The sequence below is a fragment of the Tenrec ecaudatus genome, chromosome 3 (genome assembly GCF_050624435.1).
Source record: "Tenrec ecaudatus isolate mTenEca1 chromosome 3, mTenEca1.hap1, whole genome shotgun sequence".
NCBI classification, from domain to species: domain Eukaryota; kingdom Metazoa; phylum Chordata; class Mammalia; order Afrosoricida; family Tenrecidae; genus Tenrec; species Tenrec ecaudatus.
Window position 1 is genome coordinate 196,248,531 of NC_134532.1, and position 27,245 is coordinate 196,275,775.

The 27,245-nt window shown below is 42.2% G+C and overlaps 1 protein-coding gene across 4 annotated transcripts in view; it reads right to left on the bottom strand.

Annotated features, from left to right (window-relative positions):
* Positions 1-27,245, bottom strand: part of TBC1D19 (TBC1 domain family member 19) — a 134,605-nt gene that overhangs the window by 10,575 nt on the left and 96,785 nt on the right. For all 4 annotated transcript variants that reach the window (XM_075544459.1, XM_075544460.1, XM_075544461.1 and 1 more), the window contains 3 exons: positions 21,077-21,109; positions 3,469-3,578; positions 1,086-1,177 (listed from right to left, as the gene is read on the bottom strand). In XM_075544459.1, the coding sequence (XP_075400574.1) occupies positions 1,086-1,177; positions 3,469-3,578; positions 21,077-21,109 (235 nt within the window). The remainder of the gene's footprint in view (positions 1-1,085; positions 1,178-3,468; positions 3,579-21,076; positions 21,110-27,245) is intronic.

Consider the following 27,245-nt stretch of genomic DNA (forward strand, 5'->3'; position numbering starts at 1 on the left):
GACACGGCATTCTATTCCTCAAAGATTTCGTCTTGGAAATCCACGAGGGCAGTTCCACTCTGCCTGTTGACTTGCCATGAGTTGGAATTGACTCGGTTTATACTTATGAAGTTATTAGTTCATTTTGGCAATTCTTGTACCAGACCAAAAAAAATCATAGAAAGTAAGAAATTGATTAGGATATGTGTAGTGGAGTAGAATTGCTTAATAAGGCTGGCTCTTCTAACCAGTGTCCGTAATTCCCATCAACGGGAAGGACCATGCAGACGGGGGTGCAGCAGCACTAATGGAGGGCATCGATCTGCTTTGCCGTTCCATTGGGTATGTACGTGAGCCACCTCAAAGCACCAAGAGAAACCCATGGTCACCGAGAAAGAAAGGCGAGCGGAGTGTGAAGTGAGACCCCTGCTTGAAATGGCGGTGCGGGGCGGTAGAGAAGCAGCACAGAGACCATGGGACAGTGCAGCAGCCTTCTGGGCTCATGGAGAAAGTCAGAGGCCCAGGGACCATATGGCTAATGGGTTGGAGACCAGAGAGAGACAAGCCTGCCAGTATGGCTGAGGAGAGGAGCTGTAGGCAAAAACCCCAAAACAAATTGTTAGCTTCCCTAATAAACCTGTTAGCTTCCCTAATAAACTCTCCCTTAGTCTTGTGTGTTGCCTGTGAGTTCAGTGTGGTAACCACAATGAATTCTCAAGCCCAGCCTAAGCTAGAAAGCGATGGGAGGGGCAGCGGGTGTCTGAACGGGCAAAGCAGGATGCAGCGTAAAGGCATGTCTGACCTCTGCCTTGTGATGCTTGACCCCGGATGGTGTGCAGTTGACTTCTCTCCTGATCTCTCAGTGTGTCTCCAATCGGTGAATTTCTCCACCTTTCAGTAAAAATGCTTTGCTTTCAAAGCGTTTTTAAGAGAGTAGAAAACTGGTGCTCCGCTATGACAAGAGCAATGTAGGGTTAGAATCCACTACTCGATACTAATTCTCTTCCTAGGGCTGCATCTTCGCAGGTAGGTGCTTTACAAAGATGCAAAGAAAACCTCATGGTGAGAAAGGATTTAGTCTACAATCAGGACAGAGCAATACTCACGGCTGGGCCCCGATTTCTCGAAGATGATAGAAGAGCTGGGGAAGGTATGTTTGGAGAAGAGTCTCAAACAGCAAACACAGGGACACAATACCCTAGACCCAGAGATGAGTCATAAGAGAAATACACATTTTAGTATTTCAAAATGAACTGTGTTTAAAAAAACAAACTACTCAACTAGGAAATGAGAAAAAAAACTAGCAATGCAAATATTCGCTCTATGTTTAAGTCAGAACCAAGAAGTGCATGCATGGTTTCCTAACCTGGGGCTTAAAGGAAAGCTTTATCCTTCTGTGTAGTCTCCATTCGTGTAACTATGGTAAGGTCCATCCTTTTAACACAATAGGCTCCCCTCTGAGCCGGATAGGAATATTCCCCCGTCCAAGGAAAACATTGTATCACAGAAAACCTGCTACTTTACAAGCCATGTATTATCACTTAGGCTACAGCAAAATTCCTTCTCTCTGGACGAGTTCCAGTTTCTCTGTTGTTGCTACCCCACACCCGGTGTGCTCTGCTCGCCTTTCAGAATGCCCCTGCCCCTCTGGCGGCCTCACCCACTGGGAAAATATTTCCTGCTTTTCTATATCCACTCCCAGGCAAAGATAGCCCAGTGAAATTTGCATCAGGAAGTTATCCAACAAGGTTTTGCTTGCTTAGTATAAAGAGCTTCTTCATTAAACAAAACAAAACTGAGATCTGCGTTGTTGTTTTTTTTTTTTAAGGCACCATTTGGAGTGTAAGAAATGAGCGATTTAAACTGATGGTGTTCCTCGTGCATTCAGTACTTGACCACTCTGAATCCAGTCTTTCTTACAGCTCAGCATTGCTCAGGGTTGATCTTTGTAAGGAAGTTTTAATCTTCTTTGAGTTTTGAAAGAAAAAAATAAAAGATTGTCAGGGTTCCAAATATTTCAGTCTGGCTGCAAGCCAGAGGAGAGTGACCTCCTGCCAGGGGAACCGGCAGGGCTGACAAAGCCAGCAGGGGGATCAGCGCCGCCGCACCATGAGAACACGGAGGGCAGCTGGACAGCACTGGGCAGTCTGTGTTTTACTTTTTAAAAGTTTTTTAAAACTCTGAAGCTTGGAAATCTAGAGCAGAAAAATCTCATGCTATGAAAGAGGGATTAGAATTATTCATATGTTTTTGATTAGATAAAAAAATCAATGGCAGATGAGAACAAAATCGAGCTGACTTGGAGACAAGACTCCCAAGACAATTGGTGGGGCTGTATTTGTGGGTTATCTGTGCCCCCTGGAACTCAGCGCCCTGCCAACTTTTGAAGGCAATGAATCGGGGCAAGGTCGGGGGAGGAGGAAAGCAGGATGGCAATGTAGGATTCACCTGGGGATAAGGAACAGATATGGAATGTCATAGCAATTACATATTCCCTTCTCTGGGGAAATTTGGTAGCACATACATGCATACACATTACAATCTGATGTTTCTTCCAGAGAGTAAGTTAGTTATCCATCCCCCGTAGACGAAACCTCACCCAAACCAAACAATGCCGTCTAGTCTGTTCTAGCCCAGGCGACCCTAGAGGGCAGCGTAGGCCTCTCCCTGTGGGCTTCACGCTGTAAATCCTTATGGGAGCAGAACACCTCATCTACTGACCCTGCAGTTGGCCTCCCAACTGGTTACCTACCCCCCAGGGCTAAAGCTGGCCCCCAGTGGGAAACTGAAAAATAATACTAAAATATTCAGGCTCATAAAAAGAAAACCAGTCTAAAGATAGATAATTAAGCAGCCAAACCAACACAGATGAACATATTCAACTACAACTCTGTTTTTCCTCGACTCTCACACTGAGGCCACAGTAGCTGTCATTGGCTAAGCAGAAAGAAAGTACTTAGTATGACAAAGGCTAATTAGCCAAATTTGAAATTGGAAAGCAGGTGACAAATGCATGTTTCATTTTCATTAACAAAGGCGAGATGACGGTAACAAAGTGCTACGTGTTTACTGGCCAGCTCCTACGACTCCACGACTAGGGGTGGGTGCTTTATAGATTTCTTTTCAGCAACTACAGATCACTCATTAGTCAAAAGTTGAAAGGAAGCAGGCAACTTTATCAAAGAAAATAATAGACATTTTCCATTTTAAAAATGTATAAAAGATCATTGAAATGTAATTGCTTGAGAGGTGTTTTGCTTCTCTAATTACTACTAACACTATTTCAACACCAGTTTATACTCCTCTTCCATTTATTCTAGAGAAAGGCATTGGTTGACGTCAGAGATTTAACTCTTTCATTTTACAGAGCTGAGCTAAAGAACATCTGCTTGCTGCTCCAATTTTTTTTTTTTCAGGAAAGAAGGGATAAAGTTAGGCGTGATTTTTCTTTTCAACGGCGTCCCCTCCCCTCCATACACACACACTTACTGAGGGATGAGAAGAGATGGAATGGAGTCTGAAGAAAAACCGCACGTACATCTCGCGGAACATCTGATACAGCTTGAAAGGCTCATGGTACAGAAAACAAAGTGGCGCAACTGGAAGAACAGAGACATTTATTGGGCTTACTGCAGAACCACTAACGTTTCTGAGGGAACAATGTGGTGAAACCTCAAAGGAGGCATCAGTAGTGTATAGTAATAGTGCTCATCCATCAAGAACATTTATGTACAGACGGACACGCGCGCGCGCACACACACACGGCTTTTTCAGTGTGAAAAGGAATGTACGCACATGTACACAACTCAGTGTGAGAAGGACATGCATCTACCCCTCACCCCAAGCCTCCAGTTTCCTTTCCTAAATGCTGCACTTTTAGTAATTTCTAGAAAGCTTCCAAGACTGTTCTATGCAAACAAAACAGATCTAAATGTACACAGCTTTAACACACACACACACACGCACGGGAACATATGTACTATTCTATACCATGTCCTTTCCAATTAACATCTAGCTAGAGAGTCGTTTCATGTCAGATGACATAGAACTAACACATTATTTTAGGGCTGAACACCATTGTTTGCATGCGCCAGAAGTGATTTAACCCACACTGGTGAACATTTAAGGTATTGTTTAATACTTTGATATTACACCCCCCACCACCACACAATGGAGTTATAATTAACATCCTTATGGTACAGATAAATTCTTTTAAAGTAAAATCGTTGAGTCAGAGGGTTTGAGCATTTGAAATTTTGATCGATATAACCAAATTGTCACCAAAGATAACATAACATATAGAGTCATTAGAATAATCCACAGAATGCCATTTTCTCTTCTTTTGACCATTAATACATCATGGGTCCAGATGAGTGTGAAACTGCACCTGACCATTCTGAGTGCTTCCCTCCCAGGCTTCTTGCTCACACGCTTTCCCCTCCCCACACCTTTCCACATGCGCCAAACGCCTCTTGTCACCCCCTTCATCAAACTTGCCAATCAGGGAACCACATGTTGCTTCTCAACCTCAGCCACAAGTCTCCATCCCTCCACCCCTACGGCCAACCCCGGGGGGGCAGGGGCACAGCTGTCCGTGTCTTCCTTTGGTCAGGGCTACTCATCCTACCCTCGGAGGAGAGTAGCCGGCAGGTTGCGCTTCCCAGTAAAGTCGGTTACTTGACCCCGTGTCTTGGCCCGTCTTTCTATCTCAGAATGGTCAGGTGCTATACGCTATCAAAAGAGCCCACGTGGCATAGTGGTTCTATGTTGGGTTGGTAACGTCAAGGTCAACTGTTCAAAACTACCAGCCATTTTGTGAAAGATGAGGCTTTCTACTTCTTAAGAGTCAGTCTCAGAAACCACAGGAACAGGTGTACCCTGTCCTAGAGGGTCATGATGAGATGGCATTGACTCGATGGCACGGAGTTTGGTTTTTTTTAATGTACTATCACATTTGGATTTTTTCTATTTGACAGATTAAACAGTGTCTTTATTATATTATTATAATATTGAATTGAGTTTCTTTACTCCTGTGTGAAGTTCAGTATTTTGTGCTTCTTTTATATTTATAAGCTATCTATATTTATTTTTTCATCTGTGACCTTTTACCCCTATTTACTTACTTTACGAGGTTGCTTATGAAATAGTTAGATTTCATTTCTATATGAGAGGTGTATTGCCCTCCTTTGTACACAATGCAAATCTTTCTCCGAGTTTGTTGTTAGTTGGTCTTCTGACTTCTTTTCAATTTGCTTTGCCCTATGCAGGAACTTTAGTCTTGCATAGTTATTTTTTTAACAGATTAGCAGTTTTTGTCTTGCTCAGAAAGGGACTTTTCATTTCTTATACTCATATAGCACTCTAATGATAAACACTATTTATTCCATTGAGACTATATAATTTAAAATTTAAAAGTTAGGTTTTGAAGCACAATGAAAATCAACTTTCCAAAGGGCAGATTGTGCTGATTCTGGATGATTTTACTTTTCTTCTAACAGTGAAAAAAATTAGTCCTTAAAAATTACATGTTTTGCGTTTGGGACTGAGCTCTACAGGGTCCACTGGATTGCTGATCGCGATGGCGGTCCACTCCCTAGAGGAACTGGACTCATTCAAGTACAGCGACCTACAGAACTTGGCCAAGAGCCTGAGCCTCCGGGCTAACCTGAGGGATATACTAAGGAGAAAGACATGGTGACCTGAAATCAGCAATGAGAGCCCTATGGATCACAGAGGTCGGGGGGGACCGTGCACCGGAGGAAGCCAGCAGCAGCATCACTGAGGAGCAGCCACTCAGCCCTCCCAGGATTGTGCTTCTGAATGTCCTCCTCCGGCATCATGGCCAACCGCTCGGCTGACGCTTTGCCATGCTACTTGCCATCACGTCTTAGAAACAGCCATCTTTGAAACCAGAGTCCCGTTCCTGGTGTCATGCCTCCTTCACCTCCTGGTGTTGGAGACTGCCCGCTATGCAGATTGAAGCTACAAGAGCAGGTACCTATACTTTTGCCTGGGTTACGGGCTACAATGCCAAAGGTTTTCGTTGACAGAGGGTCACTGAGTCATTTTTTTCTGCAAAGGGCGCAGTTGACCAAATAAATTTTGGAAACTGTGCTATCATAGACCAAGAGGCAGGTGTTGGAACAGAGCAAGGGGATGTTGTGTGGTGTAAAATCAGGAAAGGTATACACCAAGGTTGTATCCTCTTACCATACTTAATCTGCATGCTGAGCAAATACCAGAGAAGCTGAATTATAGGAAGAAGAACTTGGCATCAGGATTGGAGGAAGACTTATTAACCACCTGTGATATGCAGATGATACAACCTTACTTGCTGAAAGGGAGGAAAACGAAGCACTTGCTGATGAAGATCAAAGACGACCGCCTTCAATCTGGATGACACTCACTATAAAGAAAGCCAGCATCTTCACAAGTGGAGCAGTAAGCAATATCAGGGTAGGGAGAAAAGATCAAAGATTTCATTGCGCTTGGATCCGCAATGCAAGCCCGTGGAAGCATCCACCGAGAATGCAAACACTGTTGCACGGGGCAGCGCTGCTGCAAAAGGCTTGGAGCACCAAAGACTTTCCATCTGACGTGCGGAAAAGGCAAAGGTGTCAGTTCAGGACGAAGGGGTGACTGCCCCGGGCCGTACTTTGAGTTTCCCAATGTGCTTTTGAAAGCTGGACAACTAAGAAAAAATTAACATAGATGCCTTTGGATTTTCTGGTGTCAGCAGGCACATTGAAGGGTATCTTGTAAGAAGTACAGCCAGAATTCTCTTTAGGAGTGTAGGTGAAGGCAAGAGTACTCTGAGTGACCTGTGCTGATCATCCTTGCATAATAAGCAGCATCCCCTCCCACCCCAGTAACTTCGCTTTATTTTTTGCTTCATTGCTCCCTTTGCTAATAGGTGGTTTCCCCATTAATTTCCCACGAGATGCTCCTTGAGGCGGAGCTCCGTGTGTTTTGCTCACTATTTTCTCACCAGTGACTAAGACCGGGCTCAGGACAATGAGCAAGTAGTTGGGGGGACGCAGCATCCATACGGTGCTGCTAGTGCATCTCTGCCTCTGACTCTTGCGAGCATCAGCTCGTATCGTCTGCAGGTGTGCTAGGTGTCCCAAGTTGGCTCTGCCACCTGCACTGCATTTCATCTTTTGGGTTTTGCTTTTTTCAAAGTTTGCTATCAGCCTATTAGTTTACCATTCTTTTTCCCCCGCAGCAGTTTTAATGGCACGTAATTTACATGTCACACAGTTGCATCATTTAGCCCTTCAATCATCTCAAGAGGAGTTACACAGTCACCACTAGAGCGCTCTCAGAGCCTTCTACTCACCCCCCCACCCTGGTTGAATGGCCTTTAAACGGAGTGGTACCCCTCACCCACTCCTGCCTTCATTGTTTACTTCCCAAATCCCCTTCCCACCCCCTCCCTCATTCATTTCATCGCTATTAGATGTTTGCTGAGGTTTGATGGTGTCAAGTTTAAGCGTCAGAAGAGTCAACATGTTGACTTCTGCACTGCCTCTCTCCCCACCCGGAGAAGACCCCAAAGGAGGTTTGGAAAGCGATGGGAAGTAGAAGACACAGTGCCACTCTAATCCTAACTGAAATGATATTTGCTGTCTTCGTGAAGAACAACTGGAAAATTGGGCTCAAGAATATGGCCGAGGCCCAAGCCATAGACACAATCTCTTCAGTTCCTTAGATCCGAAGGACATTTCGGGATCCCTGGCTTCCTCGACTGAACGCACGGCACAAGGTGACTGATGTGAGAATCGGAACTGAGCCATGTGGCTGGGCCCACTTTGAAAAGGAAGTTCCTGCCTCAAGTGCATGGCTTGGAGCAGTGGGTCTCAGCCTTCCCAATGCCACGACCCTTTCATACAGTTCCTCATGTGGTGGTGACCCCCAACCATAACATTCTTGTTGCTATTTCATAACTGATTTCGCTAGTGTTATGAATTGGGCGACCCCTGTGAAAGGGTTGTTTGACCCTTAAAGGGGGTCACAACCCACAGGTTGAGAACTGCTGGCTTGGAGGGAGAGGAAGATGGAGTCTACTAATATGCCTGACCTTTTAAGACCCAGGAAAACATCACCGAGCAAATTAATAGTAGTTGTCTTCCTAGAGGTCTAAGCTTGGCTAGCCTAGTCTACCTGTGTTCACCACCAACACCTGAGCCTCCTCGTCACACGAGCCTGTGTGATCATGAGGTGTTGATGGGATCAGGTATCAGGCATCAAAGGCCCAGAACAAAAAATTACATCAATGTGAATGAGGGGGAGTGTGGGGTGGAGACCCCAAACCCATCTGTAGACAACTGGACATCCCCCTACAGAAGGGTCACAAGGAAGAGATGGGCCAGTCAGGGTGCAGTATTAGCACCGAGGAAATCATACAACTTTCCTCTAGTTCTTTAATGCTTTCTTTCCCCCTCTCCCCACTATTGTGACCCCAATTCTACCTTACAAATCTGGGGTAGACCAGAGCATGTACAGTGGTACAGATAAGAGCTCACAACACAGATAAACCTCTCAGGACTAATAATGAGAGTAGCGATACCAGGAGGCTAAGGGTGCGGTAGGGGGAGAAAGGGGGAACCAATGACAATGATCTACCTGTAACCCCCTCCCTGGGGGATAGATAAAAGAAAAGTGGGTGAAGGGAGACATTGTTCAGTGTAAGACATGAAAAAATAGTAATTTATAAATTATGAATGGTTCAGGGGGCAGGGAGGGAAAATTTTTTGAGAATGATGATGGCAACAAATGTACAAATGTGCTTGACACAATGGATGTCTATGGATTGTGATAAGAGCTGTTCAAGCACCCAATAAAATGATTTTAAAAAATTACATGTTTTGAGAATGATGAGGGCAATGAATGTACAGATGTACTTTACACAACTGATATATGTATGGATTGTGATGAGAGTTGTATGAGTCCCTAATAAAATTATTAAAAAATTACAATGAGATAAGTACACTATAAAGGATGATAATCCCAGATTAACAGTAGCATTATAAAGACAAAAAAGGAGTACTTAAAATTCAAATAACTTTCAAAAACTACATAATGTCAAATCTTACTCTCTCTTTTAATATAAGTAGTAAAAAGGTGACATTTAGGCACCTAATTTTTACTTTGCTCCACAAGTTTTTCAAATTAAAACATATTTACCATTTGTTAGTTATATATCAGGTAATTTAGGATAAGCCTTGGGAATGTTGTCTTCAATGAATTTAGTTTGAAAAGAAAATTTTTGAGTAATAGCATTAGAGTATGGACCTACACTGTCAGGAAAGACCAGTGCCTGCAGAAGAGCCACAATGGAATACAACAATGTGTAGAAACTTGGTTTTGTAGACTTAAAATGATCCTCTTGGTGAGAAATTACTTCTGTAATAAGGGTTTGATTAACATTCCTTGTCTACCTGGTTTTTGGCCATTTAGCCCGTGTACGTTACCACAATCAGACATTCTGTGGTAGAATACCAGGAAATGATTATTCTGTACAAACACAGTCATGCCACTCATCTTTTTAAGTCTCAGGAAGTAGACAGTACAAACACATTTATAATGAAGATAATAAAGAAGTGTTCATTTTAGTTAAATTTCAACTATCATATGAATTGACTGATAAAGAAGCCCTGAAGCTTTAGGATTTACAGGTAATAGCCTGGGCAGGAGATAGTAAGTAGGTAGGGAAATCAGTTGACCCACATACTTGTCTTTTTAGAAAATGCTGAAGGAAAAAATGACAATAATTTAAAAATGGCATCAAACACAAGTACTTCTGTTATCTGTGATCTAGAGTGGTACACAGTCATTATTGATGAATTGATCATCAAAAACTAGCAGCACAAGTGAAGTGTTTTACTTTTTCTGAGGGATGAAAGAGATACCAATTTTAGAGGTTAAACATTCAGCTCCCACCAAAACCAAACATCATGCCATCTAGTCAATGCCCACTCCTTATAACCCTGTGGGGCAGGGTAGAACTGCCCCATCGGTTTCTGAGGTTACAAAGCCTCATTGTTCTTCCATGGAGTGACTGGTGATTTAAAACTGCCGATCTTGCAGAGTGTAGCCCACAGTGTTACCACTCTGCCACCAGGGATCCTTAAACATGCCTCTAGGTAGACACGACAATGTTAGAGATGGTTTTATTTAGAGACTCAGAAAAAAAAATCACACAGATATAGATAATTCATTAAACCTATAGGTATGTTCTTCTACTTCAAAACAAATTTAAGGCACTTACTGTATTATCAAAAAAAATTACTACCTTATGACAAAATAATAATTTATAAATTATCAAGGGTTGGTGAGGGAAGGGTGAGTGGGGAGGAAGGGGAAAAATGAGAGCTCCTGCCAGGGGCTTAAGTGGAGAGCAAACTTTTTGAGAATGATGAGGGTAATGAATGTACAAATGTGCTTTACACAATTGATGTATGTATGGATTGTGATGAGTTATATGAGTCCCTAGTAAAATGACTAAAAAAAATAATTACTTCTTGTAAAAATCTTAAATCAGTCTATATATCTAAATAGAAGAGTTAAAAAAAAAAAGAAGAAGAGGGCTACTTCTGGGAGATGGCAACTGAGTAACACATATAGAGGGACTCTGTAGAAATCAGCCGAGGAGGGTTACTAACAGGGAAATTCAACACTGCTGGATCACAGGAGGAGCATCATAAATTTAAGTAGGCACAGATCCACAAGGTTTTGAGGGGCTGAGGCTTTTGGCTTACCACAGTGGAGGCCAGCTAGGGTTTAACTTCAGCCCCACCACTGTCTGAGCAGGCACAGGGGCTTTATCTCAACACAGCCACAGCTTGCCACTGCCTTGGGGCAAGGATAAAACCCTTGCAGCTCTACAGGAAGGGATCAGGACTCAGCTATATTGTTACTTTTGTTTTCCTCTTTTCTATTCCCCCACAGTTTTAGCGGGGTTTTTTTTTAGTTCCCCCATCCCCCGTTTTTGCCTCTTCCCTGTTCTCTCACACAGCCACTGCTGACCTCCAGACCACTCTCCTTAGCGGAGGGAATTTATGCCTGCACTCCACAGTTAGGTGAGTTCCACCCTGTGCAACATATCCTGAGGCTGGGGTAAGTCTGCCTGCCCTCCATCAGGGGATATTCTGCCCAATTTCTTCACTGGGAAGTCCTGCCTGTGTGGCTGAGGGAGTTCCTATTTGTCCTCTGTGGGCCCACATGACTAAGGGAACTTCCTCTCGCCTACCTAAGTGCCTCACATGGCTTAAGGCAACTCGGCCAACACTCACCAACATTCCATGCTACTTCAGGAACCTCTACCCAACCTCCACAGTGATGTACCTGACCAGAGCAATTCCACCCACCATTAGCAGTCTTCTACACTAAAGCAGGCAACCCATCATCCTTCTGGGCATTCCCTTGAGAGTGAAGCCACAGAAGGATAAAGTGGTAGGCTAATTCCATAGTGAAATTAGCAGCAGGCAGTTCGAAGACACATTCCTACAAGTCTCCCAGAGAAGGCCAGTGGTCTTCTACTCCCTGTAAAATGGCACTGGGTTCCTCTAAAACAATACAACACAAACTGCCATCAGCCCCAACGACCCCAACGAAAAAAACAGGAGAAACAAAAGGCAATGGCAGAAGATGTCCTGAACCTAATGACATGCATAGAAGAAGCAGACATTGATCTGCCACAGAAAGAAATTTTCAGAATGCTGCTAGGAGTAATATAGGATGTGAGGGAAAAATGCAGAAAAAGAAATTATAGAGGCGATAAAGTCTATACACCAAAGGGAAATACAAGAGATTAGGGAAGAGATAACAAAACCAGTAGCAGCCTCACAGACCTTGAGAATCAACTAGAGGAAGCAGAGAACTGTACCGAGGACACGCAAGGAGACTTTAACAAATGTGAATACAAATCTATTAAGATCATCATAGAAGCTGAAGAAAACCTAAGAGCTATGTCTGATGCTATGACACAATGAAGAAGTCATCTGCAACAGCAGTGAGAGAATTCATGGAAAAAAAGTTCCCCGGCTTCATGAAGGAAAACCAGGCTACCATTCAGGAGGCTGAAAGAACACCAGCTAGACTGAATCCCGATAAGAAGTCACCAAGGCACATAATAGTTAAACTATCCTACATTGAGGAAAAGGAGAAAATCATGAGAGCAGCTAGGGAAAAGCAAGCAATCACATATAAAGGTTTCCACATAAGAATATGCTCAGACCTATCAGCAGAAACTATGAAGAAGAGGAGAAAGTGGAGTAACCTATTCCAAAAATTGAAGGAAAATAACACAAAACCAGGAATACTCTACCCAGCCAAATTATCGATCAAGATAGATGGAGAAGTAAGAGTCTTCCCAGATAAGGAAAAACTCAAAGAATACGTTAGAAGAAACCCAGCCCTACAAAACGATCCTTGCCAACCCGGAGTGGGCAGAACAACAACACTCACCAAGAATAAATAAGAGACCACCACATAGAACAACTTCATCCACAGGGCAACTAAGAGAAAACAGACCCCAAGCTAGCATTGGCTTAAGGATGGAAAGAAGTCAAGAATGATACACACACATACATGCATGCATAACACACTAATAAGAAAGGAAGATAGGAAAGCACCCAATACAATAGGTGAAAAGATGACATCACAGAGTTCACAGATGGAGATAATAACCCTGAATACCAATGCACTGAAGTCAGGCATGAAAAGACAGAGGCTAGCAGTCTGGCTTAGAAAACAACCCATCAATCTGCTGCCTACAGGAGACACATCTCAAGGCTACAGACAAAAATAGGCTGAGAATCAAAAATAGGCATGCCAAACAAACAGCAATTCAAAAAGGCAGGGGATGCAATGCTAATCTCGGATAAAATTGACCTCAAAGTGCAAACCATAAAAAGAGGTAAGGAGGGACACTAAATAATGCTCAAGGGAACAGTAGACAAAGAACCATTAAGCATTGTAAACATATATTTCCCAAATGAGACCCGCTGAAAGAGTGAACCAAACACTCCATAGGATGAAAAAAGAAACCACAGACTCCACAATTATAGTGGGTGACTTAAATACACTGCTCTCTGAGAAAGATCACAGGGAAAGAAACAACAAGGAGGCTAGAGATCTAAACACTACAATTAGACAATTCGACCTGATAGATATTTACAGTGCTTTTCATCCAAATACAAATTGACATTCTTTTCAAGTCCGCATAGCACATATTAAAAGATAGACCACATCTTTCTCTCTCTCTCTCTCTGACAACTGTACCACAAGGCTGGAAATCAACAAAAGGAAGACCAAAAAAAAGAGCAAAAAGGAGTGCGTGCTGGCACAGATCAGAGATGAAATTAGGAAACTTCTAGAAACCAATAAGAACGAGAACACGATGTACCAAAACTTAAGGGACACGGCAAAGGCAGTTATCAGAGGAAGTTTCATAGCAATACATGCACACCTGAAAAAGGAAGAGAGACCCATGATTGATATGCTGGCACAAAATTTACAGCAACAAGAGCAGAGTCAGCAGGACAATCCTACTAATAGCAAAAGAAAAGAAGTAATAAAAATCAGGGGTAAGATTCAGGAGAGGGAAAATACGAAAACTATGGAAAAATTAGTGCTACTAAAAGTTGCTTCTTTGAAAGGATAAACACAATCAACAGACCACTGGCAAAGAACTAACACCAATCCTAAACAAACTCTTCCATAATGTAGAAATAGACGGCAAACTCCCAAAATTCTTCTATGAAGCTAGTACAACCCTGATACTGAAACCAGAAGAATTGAGAACTACAGACCAATATCCCTAATGAACATCGATGCAAAAATCCTTAAAAAATACTGGCTAATAGAATACAAAAGCATATAAAACAAATAATTCACCATGACCAAGTGGGACTCATACCAGGGATGCAGGGATGGTTCAACATACGAAGGACCATTAGTATCATTCGCCACATTGACATGAAAAACTATAAGAATCACATAATATTATTAGATGCGGAAAAAGCATTTGACAAACTCCAACACCAATTCCTGTTTAAGACACTTGATAAGATAGGAATGGAAGGAAAATTCCTCAGGACAATACAAGCTATATATGAAAAACCAACAGCCAACATGGTAGTCAATAGAGAAAAGACTAACACAATCCCACTAAAAAGGGGGACCAAACAAGGATACCCCTTGTCCCCGCTCTTATTTAACATTGTACTAGAGGTTTTAGCTAACAGCATAAGGCAAAGAAAAGACATCAAAGATATTCCCCTGGGGAATGAAGAGGTGAAACTATCGTTATTTGCAGATAATATTTTATATACAGAAAATCCCAAAAGCTCCACAAGGGGAGTACTGGAAGCAACAGAGGAGTTTGACAGAGTGGCAGGATTCAAGATCAACAAACAAGTTCATCAGACTGCTATACACATTGGATAAGACCACAGAAGAGGAGACCTAAAAGGTGGTACCCTTCACAATAGCCAAGCACAAATTGAAATAACTAGGAATACACCCGACTAAAAGAACAAAAGATCTATACGAGGAAAACCACAGAACACTATGACAAAAAAAGAGTGAAAATGAAGAATATCCCATGCTCATGGATTGGAAGACTCAATATAGTAAAGATGTCAGGTACTATATAAGTTTAATGCAATCCTGATACAATTACCCTCATCTTTCTTCAAAGAAATCGAAAAATTGATTACCAACTTCATATGGAGAGGGAAGAAACTCAGAATTAGCAGAGACTTCCTTAAGAAAAAGGAGACAGTGGGGGGACTTGCTTTACCTTACTTTTAGCACATATTATACAGCCAGAGTTGTCAAAACTGCATGGTATTGGAAGAGTGACAGATATTCAGACTAATGGAAAAGAACTGAAGACCCAGAAATAAAAGCATCAGCATACAGACAAATGATCTTTGATAAGGGCCCAAAAATATTCAATGGGAAGCAGACGCCCACTTCAAAAAGTGGTGCTGGAAAAACTGTTTATGTAACTGCAGAAAAATGAAGCAAGACCCTTTTGTCACTCCATACACAAGAAAAAACTCAAGGTGGATCACAAATCTCAAGGTAAAACCCCAAACTATTAGGGCCATCAATGAGAGAATTGGCACTAACCTGCGAACTTTGGCACAGGGAATATATAGGCTATCAGAAATAGCGAAGGACACAAACATAGAGGAGGCACAAACTGAAAAGTGGGTATACTTAAGACATAACACCTGTGTACATTGAAATAATTCACCAAGAGAGTAATAAGAGAGCCCACTGACTGGGAAAACATCTTTTGCTATGACACATCAAAGGCCTTATTACTAAAATTTACCATACTTTGCAAGCTTACAAGAAGAGAAAAACTAACTGCCCACTGAGGATGTAGACAAAGGACCTGAATAGAAGTTTCACAGGGGCAGAAATCCGAATGGCCAATGTTCCCAATCTTTAGCCATACAAAAGATACTCTCTAACACCCTCAAAGATAGTCCAATTCAAAAAATCAGAAAGAAACAAATGTTGGAGGGGCTGTGGGGAGACAGGAACTCTCATCCACAGCTGGTGGACCTGGAGGTATGTACAGCCACTATGGAAATCAATCTGGCGATATCTAAAACAGATGGCAATCTAGCTACCATAGCACCCAGCAATCCCCCTACTGGGCATTTACCCAGAAGAGGCAAGAAACAACCACGGCCAGACATCTGTGCTTCAATGTTCATTGTGGCACAGTTCACAATTGCAAGGACCTGGAAACAACCCAAATTTCTATCAACTGACGAATGGATTAAAAAACTGTGGCATAAATGGAGTACTACGCCTTGCTAAAAAGCAGTGGTGAACATATGAAGCACATCACCGCTTGGGAAGAAATGGAGGAAATTATGCTAAGCGAAGTAAGCCAAGCATAAAAGGATAAGTACAACATGAGTCCAATGAGGTAAGCTTAAAAAATGCAAAAGGGGCATAGGGAAAAAACTACTGTATACAATCATTCCTGGGGCGAGGACCAGGTAGTATGGTAGGGACCAGACCCTATCTAGGGATACATATGGTAGTCAACTAAAAAGGTGGGGGAGGGGAAGACATGGGTAGCTGGGGAACAGGGCACTAACCCACCTAAGGGGAGGGTATTGTTTTTATCTCCACAGGGAAGGAGGGACCAGACTTCAACCGGATGCTCCAAGCTGTGAATGCAACATACCAGCATGGAGGAGGGAACCAGGAGAGAGGTCTGAGGGGCCAGCCCAATCACAACTACATGGACACCCGCCCCTCTCCCCTGAAAAAATTATTTCAGAGGAGAGCACTGAAGTTGCAGCTCAGGGAGAAAGACATGTCTGATAAGAGCACATGGGAGCAAATGGAGGGGGGAGAAGAGAGTGGAGCATATCCTGGCCCACCAAGCCTTAAGGATGATATTCCTGCTCAGAGCAGCCAATCCACAGAGACCATATGGTCGGCCCCACTATGAGACACAACATCCCTCACTGACCCATAGCCCTACAGGGGACAACAATGGAGACACAGTGTGGGAACTGCACCTGATCTGATCCCACCACACCAAGGCAAAACACTAATGGTGTGCAACAGAACAGCAAGGGGAACAGAGAGCAACATATCCCCAGGGAATATCAAAAATAGACTTTGGGGCCAGGGCATAGTTCGCCATTAGATGTGACTGGAAAACACTCCTAAAGGCCAACAAAAAGTCCTTGAAATAATTACAGGCTTTTTTTTTTGTCATTGGCTTTTTGTTGTTATTGATGCTTTGTTTTCTTTTATTGCTTGGTTTTGGTCCATCTTGTTTTTGTGCATGTTATTATCTCTGCAGGTCTGTCTAAATAAGATAGGCTGAATGAAAAATATGGAGTAGAAAATAATGGGACCAAGGGTTCTGAGGGGACATGGGAGGGGGTTAAGGAAGTGGTGTTAACAAACCCAGGAACAAGGGAACAACAAGTGATCCAAATCAGTGGTGAGGAGGGTATAGGAGGCTTGGTAGGATGTTAGCAAGGGTAATATAACTGAGAGGCATTACTGAAACCCAAATGAAGACTGAACATGATAGTGGGACAAGAGGAAAGTAAAAGGAAATAGAGGAAAGAGCTAGAAGGCAAACGGGCATTTACAGAGGTCTAAATAAAGGCATGTACATATGTAAACATATTTATATATGAGGATAGGGAAATAGATCTATGTACATTTTACAGGTTTAGTATTAAGGTAGCAGATAGACATTGGGCCTCCACTCAAGTTTGTCCTCAATGAAAGAACACTTTCTTCTATTACACTGGCATTCCATGATGCTCACCTTCCCAGCATGATCGCTGAAGACAACTCAGGTAAATAAGCAAATGTGGTGAAGAAAGCTGATGGTGCCCAGCTATCAAAAGATCTAGTATCTGGGGTCTTAAAGGCTTGAAGGTAAACAAGTGGTCATGTAGCTCAGAAGCAACAAAGCCCACATAGAAGCAGCACACCAGCCATGAGGTGTCGAAATGATCAGATATCAGGCATCAAAGAACAAAAAATTCAAATCATTGTGAATGAGGGGGAGTATAGATTGGGGACCCAAGACCCATCTGTAGGCTACTGAACATTCCCTTTCATTAGGGTCTTGGGGAGGAGATGAGCCAGTCAGGGTGCAGTATAGCAATGATGAAACATGTAACTTGCCTCTAGTTCCTAAATGCTTTCCCCCCTGCCACTATTATGATCCCAATTATACCTTACAAATCTGGCTAGACCAGAGGATGTACACTGGTAGATATAGGAACAGGAAACACAGGGAATCCAGGACGGATGATCCCTTCAGGACCAGTAGTGAGTGACAATACCAGGAGGGTGGAGGGAGGATGGAGTGGAAAGGGGGACCCGATTACAAAGACCTACATATAAACTCCTCCCTGGGGGATGGACAACAGGAAAGTGGGTAAGATATGACTAAATAATAATAATTTATAAATTATCAAGGGTTCATGAAGGAGGGGGGAGTGAGGAGAGAGGGGGAAAAGATGAGGAGCTGATACCAAAGGCTCAAGCAGAAAGCAAATGTTTTGAGAATGATGATGGCAACAAATGTACAAATTGCTTGATACAATGGATGTATGTATGAATTGTGATGAGTTGTAAGAGCCCCCAATAAAATGATTAAATAATAATAATAATATGTATTGTATGGATATAAAAAAGAGTTCATGTTCTAATAAAACCCAAGACAAAGAAATTGACATGTAGTCCAAATACATTGTATTATTATATATTTAAAGGGAAGAGTTAGAATTTACATAATTTTATGGTTCATAATTTTCCTCAGATGTTAATTACTGATATATAAAAATCTGTAATCTGAATCTGAAGGTCTTATAGTTTTAATCTTAAATGATCATTTCCAGTAAAGGAATGATGAACAGAATTTTAATCTAAGCACTTTCCTATAAACATACCTAATTTTAAAAATTACCATCAGTTACTATTCAAGAGACCACAATTTTTAATGCTGAATTTCCTTATTTCTTCATATTAGGGTATAGCTCCCTACACCCCCTCAAAATGGAAAAAGCTCCACTGGGAAGAGCTTTCATAGCATACATTTTCCCCACTAGGTGAGCTTTGTGCAAGCAGTTCTGGGTCAGTGCACCCAGTGGCATCACCTGGGAAAGTTCTCTCTAGTCACAGTGAATTTTTTCATAAAAGCAGTTTAGCTTGAACATCGTTTCTTGTGATGGCTGATCTAAGAGAACAGTATGCGTCTTTAAAATTTTGTTTCCTGTTGGGGAAAAATGTTGCAGAAACTGTTGTGATGTTAAACACAGCTTCCGAGGAAAATGCTATGGGAAACACTCAAGTGTATGAGTTGTTTCCTCATTTCAAAAAAGGTGAAATGTCGATTGATGGCAAACCTAGTTCTGGATGTCCATCAACTTCCTGAATGGACAAAAATGTCAACTTGTGAGGTCAGAGTGTTAATCAAGCTTTCGATTTAGAGGTTCTGAAAAGACTGCATAACAGTGTGCAACAAAAAGGTCTGATTTGTGGCAGATGGGGAACGGGTTTTGCCACAACAATGCATTTGCTCATGCAGCCATCTCAGTGTGCCAGTTTTTGGCAAAAAAACCCCCAAAAAACAGCCTGCCTCTCTTGCCCCATGCCCCTGACTCACCTGCCCTGGCTCTGTGTGACTTCTTTTTGTTTCCATGAATGAAGAAGAACATGAAAGGATAGTGATTTGTCGATGTTGAAGAGGTGAAGAAAAAAAAACGAGGGAGGTGCAGATTTGACAAATGTATGAAATGTAAAGGAGAGTACTTTGAAAGTGATAAGGCTGTTTTGTAACAAAATTTGGTCTGGTGGGGATGGGGGGTTCCGGTTTTTTTTTTGGTACCCCCTTGTAGCTATGAATTTGAAAGGCTTTCATCTCTTATGTATATCATGCAAAAATCTTTTAAATAACTTAATTTTCTATTTTAAGCATCTTTCCCTAGTTAATTCTGCTGTAAAATGAATTTAATGCATTATCTTTTTACCAATTAAGAATTGAATTTTATGGATTTACTTATGAAAACCCAAGAAGCTCCACTTACACTAGGACTTTGGGAATCTGCATACGGTGACTGGGAAAGGTCAGTTTAAATTAGAGAAAAGTTCTGAATCCACTTTTTTCACAAGAGATCCAGCATTATTTTAAAGAGATAGAGACTAAAACTGAAGTGGTCAAGTGCTCACTCAAATTCCTTGAGGATGACTTCAGTATTTTAGAATATGGAGTAGAGATAAGTGGTTGCTGCTTCAGCATTTGTGGATGTTTAAAATATTTTTCTAAAACAGTAAAATGAACTCGGTATCAAAATGTTTCCATCTGTATTGCCTTCCCGGCCGTTTTCCCCTTGGCTGCACAACCTCCACCTCCTTCAGTGCTTGTAAACTAGCAGGCAGAGACTGTGTTTCCTATACTGAAACTGCTTGGAGAACTACGCTTTCCTCACACCATTAAGTGCCTGCTAAATCAGACAAGTGCACCACTGAGCAGATTTTGAACTTGCCGTTCTGAATATGGAAGAAAAAAAGGGGTCTTCATTTTATTATTAGAGGTGAAAATCTGTTCCTTTTCATCTTTTCTATCTTTAAATTAGTGAAAGAGGGTGCATGAATGCAACTATACCCACATGTAAGGGGTCAATGAAAATGCCATGACTTCGGATAATAAATAAAGCCCATGCCCACAACTAATGATCAGGGCAGTATAATCTGAAATTCAGAACCTGGTTCACGGTGTGCTCCTTTTCCAAGTTTTCCATTATGTCACTCACCACAACTTCCTGATATTGAACTCCACCTGGGCTTTCTACACAGAAAAGTGTTAGTTCATTGCTGCCTCTTGTTATAAAGGTAAAATATTAAAGCATTTTTGTGTATTCTAAAGGTGGGGGCTAGAAATAAAGGCAACAATGACCTTTAACAAGTTTATATGTAACACATAAACACTTAAAAATCAGTGGCATTTACGCCTAGGGCATTCTTCCTCCTGCTAATCTTCACCTACAGTCCTCCTCCAATGCCCCAGCAGGATAGAAAGGCCCTCCTCCACAAGGTGCTTCCCATAGGGACTCCGAGCTCAGGACAGGACAAGTGCCCAAGGTTGTGGGGTGGCTACTGCATCCACCAGTAGCCTGAACTCGTCAAGAGCTTGCATACAGTGCTCTCCTTCCTTTCGGGTTCTTTCTGACCTTTCTTTATTTTGAAACAGACCAATGAGAATTAGTTCAGGAATCAAAACCAAGTCAGTTCACACGGAGTAGAACCGAATGCGTAGCTGGTTTCCCTGGATTAGAACATGGCAAACCACCCCACCACTCTGGTGCCATCAGAGTGGTGGCCTTCTATTACTTTTGTTGCTGTTTTTCTTATCGCTGGTTACTTGTTTAATTCAGCATATGAATAGACACCAAGCTCAATGACTAAGAATACTCACAGTCACTTGGTAAGTTTGTGGGTGATGTGATTTGAAGTGTGATCTTAGTTGTTTCATTTTCTAAAGTGTAATAAAAGCAATGAGATATTTGAAAGCTCAACTTACCATACATTGAAAATCCATGAAAAGGGATTACACCTAAAAAACAAGAAAAGTAATTATTTTCAATAAGTTGTAAACCAACCCAAATCTACGGCTATCGAGCCCATTCTGACTCGCATAGATGAGAGCGGAGCTGCTCGACGGGGTCAGGCCCTGCAGAAGCAGACGGCTTCACCTCTCTCGGTCAGAGCAGCTGGTGGGCTCACTGCCCAGCCCAGTGCTTAACCCGCTGTGCCCCCATGGCTGCTTCAATCCAAAGAGAACCACTGAATTAAGTACACTTGAAAGGGCTAAATTGGAAAACAGACACTTTCTATTTTGACCTTCACCTTTTATTTATGAATATCAGTGATAATGTTTTAAAATCTTTTGAAAGCAAACTTGAGGTTTTCAAGCTATAGCCAAATAACTTTCTATTGATATTCTGGAAAAAATACAAAAAACATGTCATGTTTTGTTTTGTTTTAATCATTTGTTAGGGGCACATACAACTATTATCACAATCCATACATATATCAATTGTGTAAAGCACATTTGTACATTCATTGCCCTCATCACTCTCAAAATATTTGCTCTCCACTTAAGCTCCTGGCATCAGCTCCTCTTTTTCCCCTCCCTCCCTGCTCCCGCCTCCCTCATGAACCCTTCATAATTTATAAATTATTATTTTGTCATATCTTACACTCTCCGACTCTCCCTTCACCCATGTTTCTGCTGTCCGTCCCCCAGGGAGGAGGTTATATGTAGATCCTTGTAATCGGTTACCCCTTTCCACCCCACCCGCCCTCCAACCTCCCCATATCACCACTCTCACCACTGGTCCTGAAGGGATCATCCGCCCTGATTCCCTGTGTTTCCAGTTCTTATCTGTACCAGTGTACAGCCTCTGGTCTAGCCAGATTTGTAAGGTAGAATTGGGATCATGATAGTGGCGGGGGTGTAGGAAGCATTTAGGAACTAGAGGAAAGTTGTATGTTTCATCATTACTACACTGCACCCTGACTAGCTCACCAAACCACAGAGAAGACCATATGTCAGCCCCACTATGAGACATGACATCCCTCACTGACCCATAACCTACAGGGGACAACAATGGAGACACAGTGTGGGAATTGCGCCCGATCTGATCCCACCACACCAAGGAAAAACACTAAGGGCGTGCAACAGAACAGCAAGAGGAACAGAGAGCAACAAATCCCCAGGGAATACCAGAAATAGACTTTGGGACCAGGGTTTGGCACCCCATCAGACTCAATGGGAAAACATTGTCCTAAAGGTCAAAAAACAGTCCTGAACTAATTATAAGCTTCTCTTTCCTGTTGTTGTTTTTTGTCATTGGCTTGTTGTTGCTTGTTTTCTTTTGTTGCTTGGTTTTGCTCTATCTAGTTTTTTGTGCATGTTATTATCTTTGCAGGTCTGTCTAAATAAGAGGCTGGATGAACAATCTGGAGGAGAAAACAACGGGACAGAGTTCCAGGGGGACATCGCGGGGGTGGTGGGGGGAGAAGGTGGGGGGGAAAGAAGTGGCATTAATAAACCCAGGGACAAGGGAACAACAAGTGATCCAAATTGGTGGCGAGAAGGGTGTAGGAGGCCTGATAGAGTGTGACCAAGGGTAATGTAACCTAGAGGAATTACTAAAACCCAAATGAAGGCTGAACATGATAGTGGAACAAGAGGAAAGTAAAAGGAAATAGAGGAAAGAGCTAGGAGAAAAAGGGCATTTATAGAGGTCTAAATAAAGGCATGTACATATGTAAGTAAATATATATATATGGATGTGGAAATAGATGTATGTGCTTATATGTATAGGTTTAGTATTAAGGTACCAGATGGACATTGGGCCTCCACTCAAGTACTCCCTCAATGCAAGAATACTTTGTTCTATTAAACTGGCATTCCATGATGCTCACCTTCCCAACACAATCGCCGAAGACAAAGCAGATGAATAAGCAAATGTGGTGAAGAAAGGCTGATGGTGCCCGGCTATCAAAAGATCTAGTGTCTGGGGTCTTAAAGGCTTGAAGATAAATAAGTGGCCATCTAGCTCAGAAGCAACAAAGCCCACATTGAAGCAGCATACCAACCTGTGTGATCACGAGGTGTCAAAGGGATAAGATATCAAGCATCATCAGAACAAAAAAAATCACATTATTGTGAATACGGGGGAGTGCAGACCCAAAGCCCATCTGTAGACAACTGGTTATATATATTAAAGGCAATTTATTGCATATAAAAGTTAATTACAAAAAATTCTACATAATGTGATTTGAGGAAAATTTTGGTACCAGTTTCAGTATAATCTTTTGTAAGAATTGTATCCAAGTGAAATATACATCCTCTTCAAAGACATACTCATGACCTAAACTGGTCATTCTAAACATCTTGGCACATTCCAGATGAAAAAGTATAGTTTGTACAGCTTCCTCTCAAAACACGTTGTGTTAATATACACCATGATACTTCTAACGCAGTGCTAAATCAGGTTGCAAACACGGTACAGAAGAAAGCGGAGTTTAATTTTTGGCAAAATAGTATAGAAATGCTTTGTTCGGCTGATAGCTTCTCAGACAACGCTTAGTCTTGGCAGGGACTTCACAGGCAGGCTAGAAAGAGTTCAAGTAAGTGCTCAGTTTCTGTTTAAGGCACACCTAGTGACCACAGTGACACATTAAGTCCCAGTGCAGTGCAAGGCAGTTTTGAACAGGTCTTATTTAGTGTAAGTTATTCTGACTGAGTAAAACTCTGGATCTCTGTTGTTCTGTTTATTAGTCCCGTTTCAACGACCGAGGTCCAAGAGAACACATCTAATTTATCTTCTATCCTTTCAGAAAGATTTGAAGACCCTGTTCCCTTCCATCGCTCCCTGAGCCCACCCTCTCTCCTTTAATTGATCCTCAGATGAAGTGGACTTCCACAGCTCCCTTATTCTCTATTTCCCTCTGTTTGCTGCACTCCTTAAAATGAGAAATCTAAAACCTTTCAGCATTTTTTCCTTCTACGTGGCCCAGGTCTAAGATAACTCACTTATGCACTTGTTTCTGGGCCTAAGCAGAAGATTACATTTTTATCTGTTACATTTCTTCTTGTGTGAACCTTTCTAAATTGAGATAACCCTAGATTCCCATTCTGTATTCTAATGTGCTCCTGCATTCCACATCACTAGGAAATTTGAGAGGTATACTATCCACGCCTTCACAAGATGATGAAAATGCTGAACCAGATAAGGATGACAGGATTTGTCACTGGAGACTACCTTCCATATTGATATCAGTTTCTTTAAAAAAATTTTAATCGTTTTACTGTGGGGGGGGGGCTCTTTACAAATCTTATAACAATCCATCATTCAACTGTATTAAGCACACTTGTACACATGTTGCCAACAATCCCAAAACATTTTCTTTCTACTTGATCCCTTGGTATCAGCTCATCTCTTTTCCCCTCCCACAGTCGTGAATCCTTGGTAAATTATATATTATTGTTGTTATTTCGGTCTTACACTATCCATAGTCTACCTTTACCCACATTTCTGTTATGTGTCCCCCTGGGAGGTGGGCTATATATCCAACCTTGTGATGGGTTCCCCCTTTCTCCCCACTAACCACGCCCCTACCCTCATGATATTGCTACTCCCACTACTGTTCCTGAGGGGCTATCTGTCCTGAATTCTATGTGTTGAAAGCTCTTATCTGTACCAATGTGTATTTTCCAGTCTAGTCAGATTTGTAAAGTAGAACTGGCACAGGGGGTGGGGGGTGGGAGGAAGCACTCAGGAGCTAGAGGAATGATGTGTGCTTCCTTGGGGTTCCCTACTCTCGATATACGGTCGCTGTAAGTCAGAGTTGACTTAATGGCCCCAAGTTTGGCTTCTGGTTTGGTGCTTTGGGGTAAGTTTCTTGACTTCTCGAGTATTAGTTTCCTCTTCTGTAAAGCACTACTAGATCCTGCACTGAGATTAGTGGAAGCGGCTCGGTACAAGACCGACACCCAAAGCAGCTGCTAATCCATGAAAACCCATGTAGTTCAGAGTAAAACTCTGCTCTAGAGTTTTGGAAGCTGCTAACTTTCAGAAACTTCTCACCAGTCCTTTCTTCCAGGGCACTGCTGGGTGAATCTGAACCACCAACCTTTTAGTTAGTAGTTGAGCCCTTATCCACTTGCACTACCCAGGGCCTCTGTGTGCTGCCCAGCATCCCTACACACAGCAGGTCCTTACAAAACGCTAATTGTTGACTAGTGCCAGAGGAACTCAACTGAGTCTGTCAAGCTCTTGGTCTGTGCCCTTATCTTATCTCAGGAGGGTGCCGACTAATGAAGTGCTATCAACAAGGAAGGAAGTCTCCTCTGGCAAGGCCTGTCCTCATCTTCATCTGGTTCAGCGTTTTTACATTCCTTTGGATGAGGACATAGAGTGGACTTCTCAGATTTCTACCATAATAAGCACATATTGTTTTATTGTGTCTACAAGTAATTTTACCCAGAAAGAGTAAGGAGAAACTCTAACACAATTGTGAACTAGGTGTCAGGCTGGCTCTACCTTTCCCCATTCTCTTTTAGGACACACCATAGGCCCGTGCTATTCAACTTTGGTGCTTCTCAATTTTATTTGATTTATCTCTATTTGATTTGCTAACCCAGTCTTCCAAAAATTTCCGCCCTACAAGTATTTCATAGCTAACTGCGGCCCCCCCTCACTGAGGCTGATGGTGGCACGAACTCTGTCGCTTCTCTGTTCTCTACTTCAAAGGGGCATCACATTTTATCTCTTCCCTATTTCCTGTTTGGTCTCAGAGGAAGACAGCACCTTCCTCTTTAGAGCTAATATCTTCACCTTCTCCCTGGTGCCCATTCCAAAGACAGGTGGCTCAACACAATGCTCAAATTATGAAACGCCATCATTGATTTCACATGGAAGTAAAATTTAGCTGAAGATCATTCACTAATAGTTGCTTGGTACATTGACAGGGAGCTGTGAGAGGTCCAGACCAGATTCAATATGGAACAAAGGATATGATTACTGATGTCAGATGGGTCTTGGTTGAAAGCAGAGAATACCAGAAAGATGCTTATTTGTGTCTCATTGACTATGCCAAAGCATCAGACTGCATGGATCCTAAAAAACTAGGGATAACCTTGAGAAGAATGAGAATTCCAGAACAGCTCGTTGTCATCCTGCTGAACTTGTACACAGATCAAGAGGCAGCTGTGTGAACAGGACCAGGAATACTGCCTGGTCTAGTATTAGGAAAGGTGTCCATTACGGTTGTAGCCTCTCATAGTACTTATTTAATCTGTTGGCTGTGCAAATAATCATATAAGCTGGCTTATATGCAAAGATTATGGCAGCAAGATGAGAAGACAGCTTATTAACAACATGCTATATACAGATGACATCACCTTGCTTGCTGAAAGTGAGGAAGACTTAAAGCATTTGCTGATGAAGATCAATGATTGCAGCTTCCGTATAAATTATGGTTCAATACAAAGAAGACCCAAATCCTCACAAATGGACCAAAAAGTAGCAGCATGACAAATGGGGGAAAGGTTGAAGTTGTCAAGGATTGCTGGGATCCACAATGCAAGCTTAGGGAAGCCAGAGTCAAGGGAACAACAGACGAGTTGCATGAGGTGAATGTGCTGCACGCGGCCTCCTCAGACCATGAAAAGCAATGGTGCCAATTTGACCCACACCACGGAATGTCCACTGCAGCGCATGCATGTGAAAGTTGTGCACTGGATAGGAGGACTGCAGAAAAACGGATGCACTTGAACTGTGGCGTTGCTGAAGAATCTCGAAAGTACCACACACTGCCCAAGCAACCAACGGATCTGTGGTGGAAGAAGTATGAGGGAGTACCCCTCAACAAATGGAAAAGGCACCACTGAGCAGAGCTTTCTTGTAAACCCATTTCCCATTAGGTGAGCTTTGAACTACTTGCTCTTAGTGCACCCAGTGGCATTACCTGGAAAGGTTTTCTGGTCACAGTGAAGTTTTTCATAAAAGCAGTTTTGCTCAAACCTCATTTTTTTGTGAAGGCTGATTTAAGAGAACAGTGTGTGGCTGTGAAATTTTGTTTCCCACTTGGGAAAAATACTGCAAAAACTGTTGTGATGTTGAACACAACTTACAAGAACAGTGCTATAGGAAAAACTCAAGTGTACAAGTGGTTGT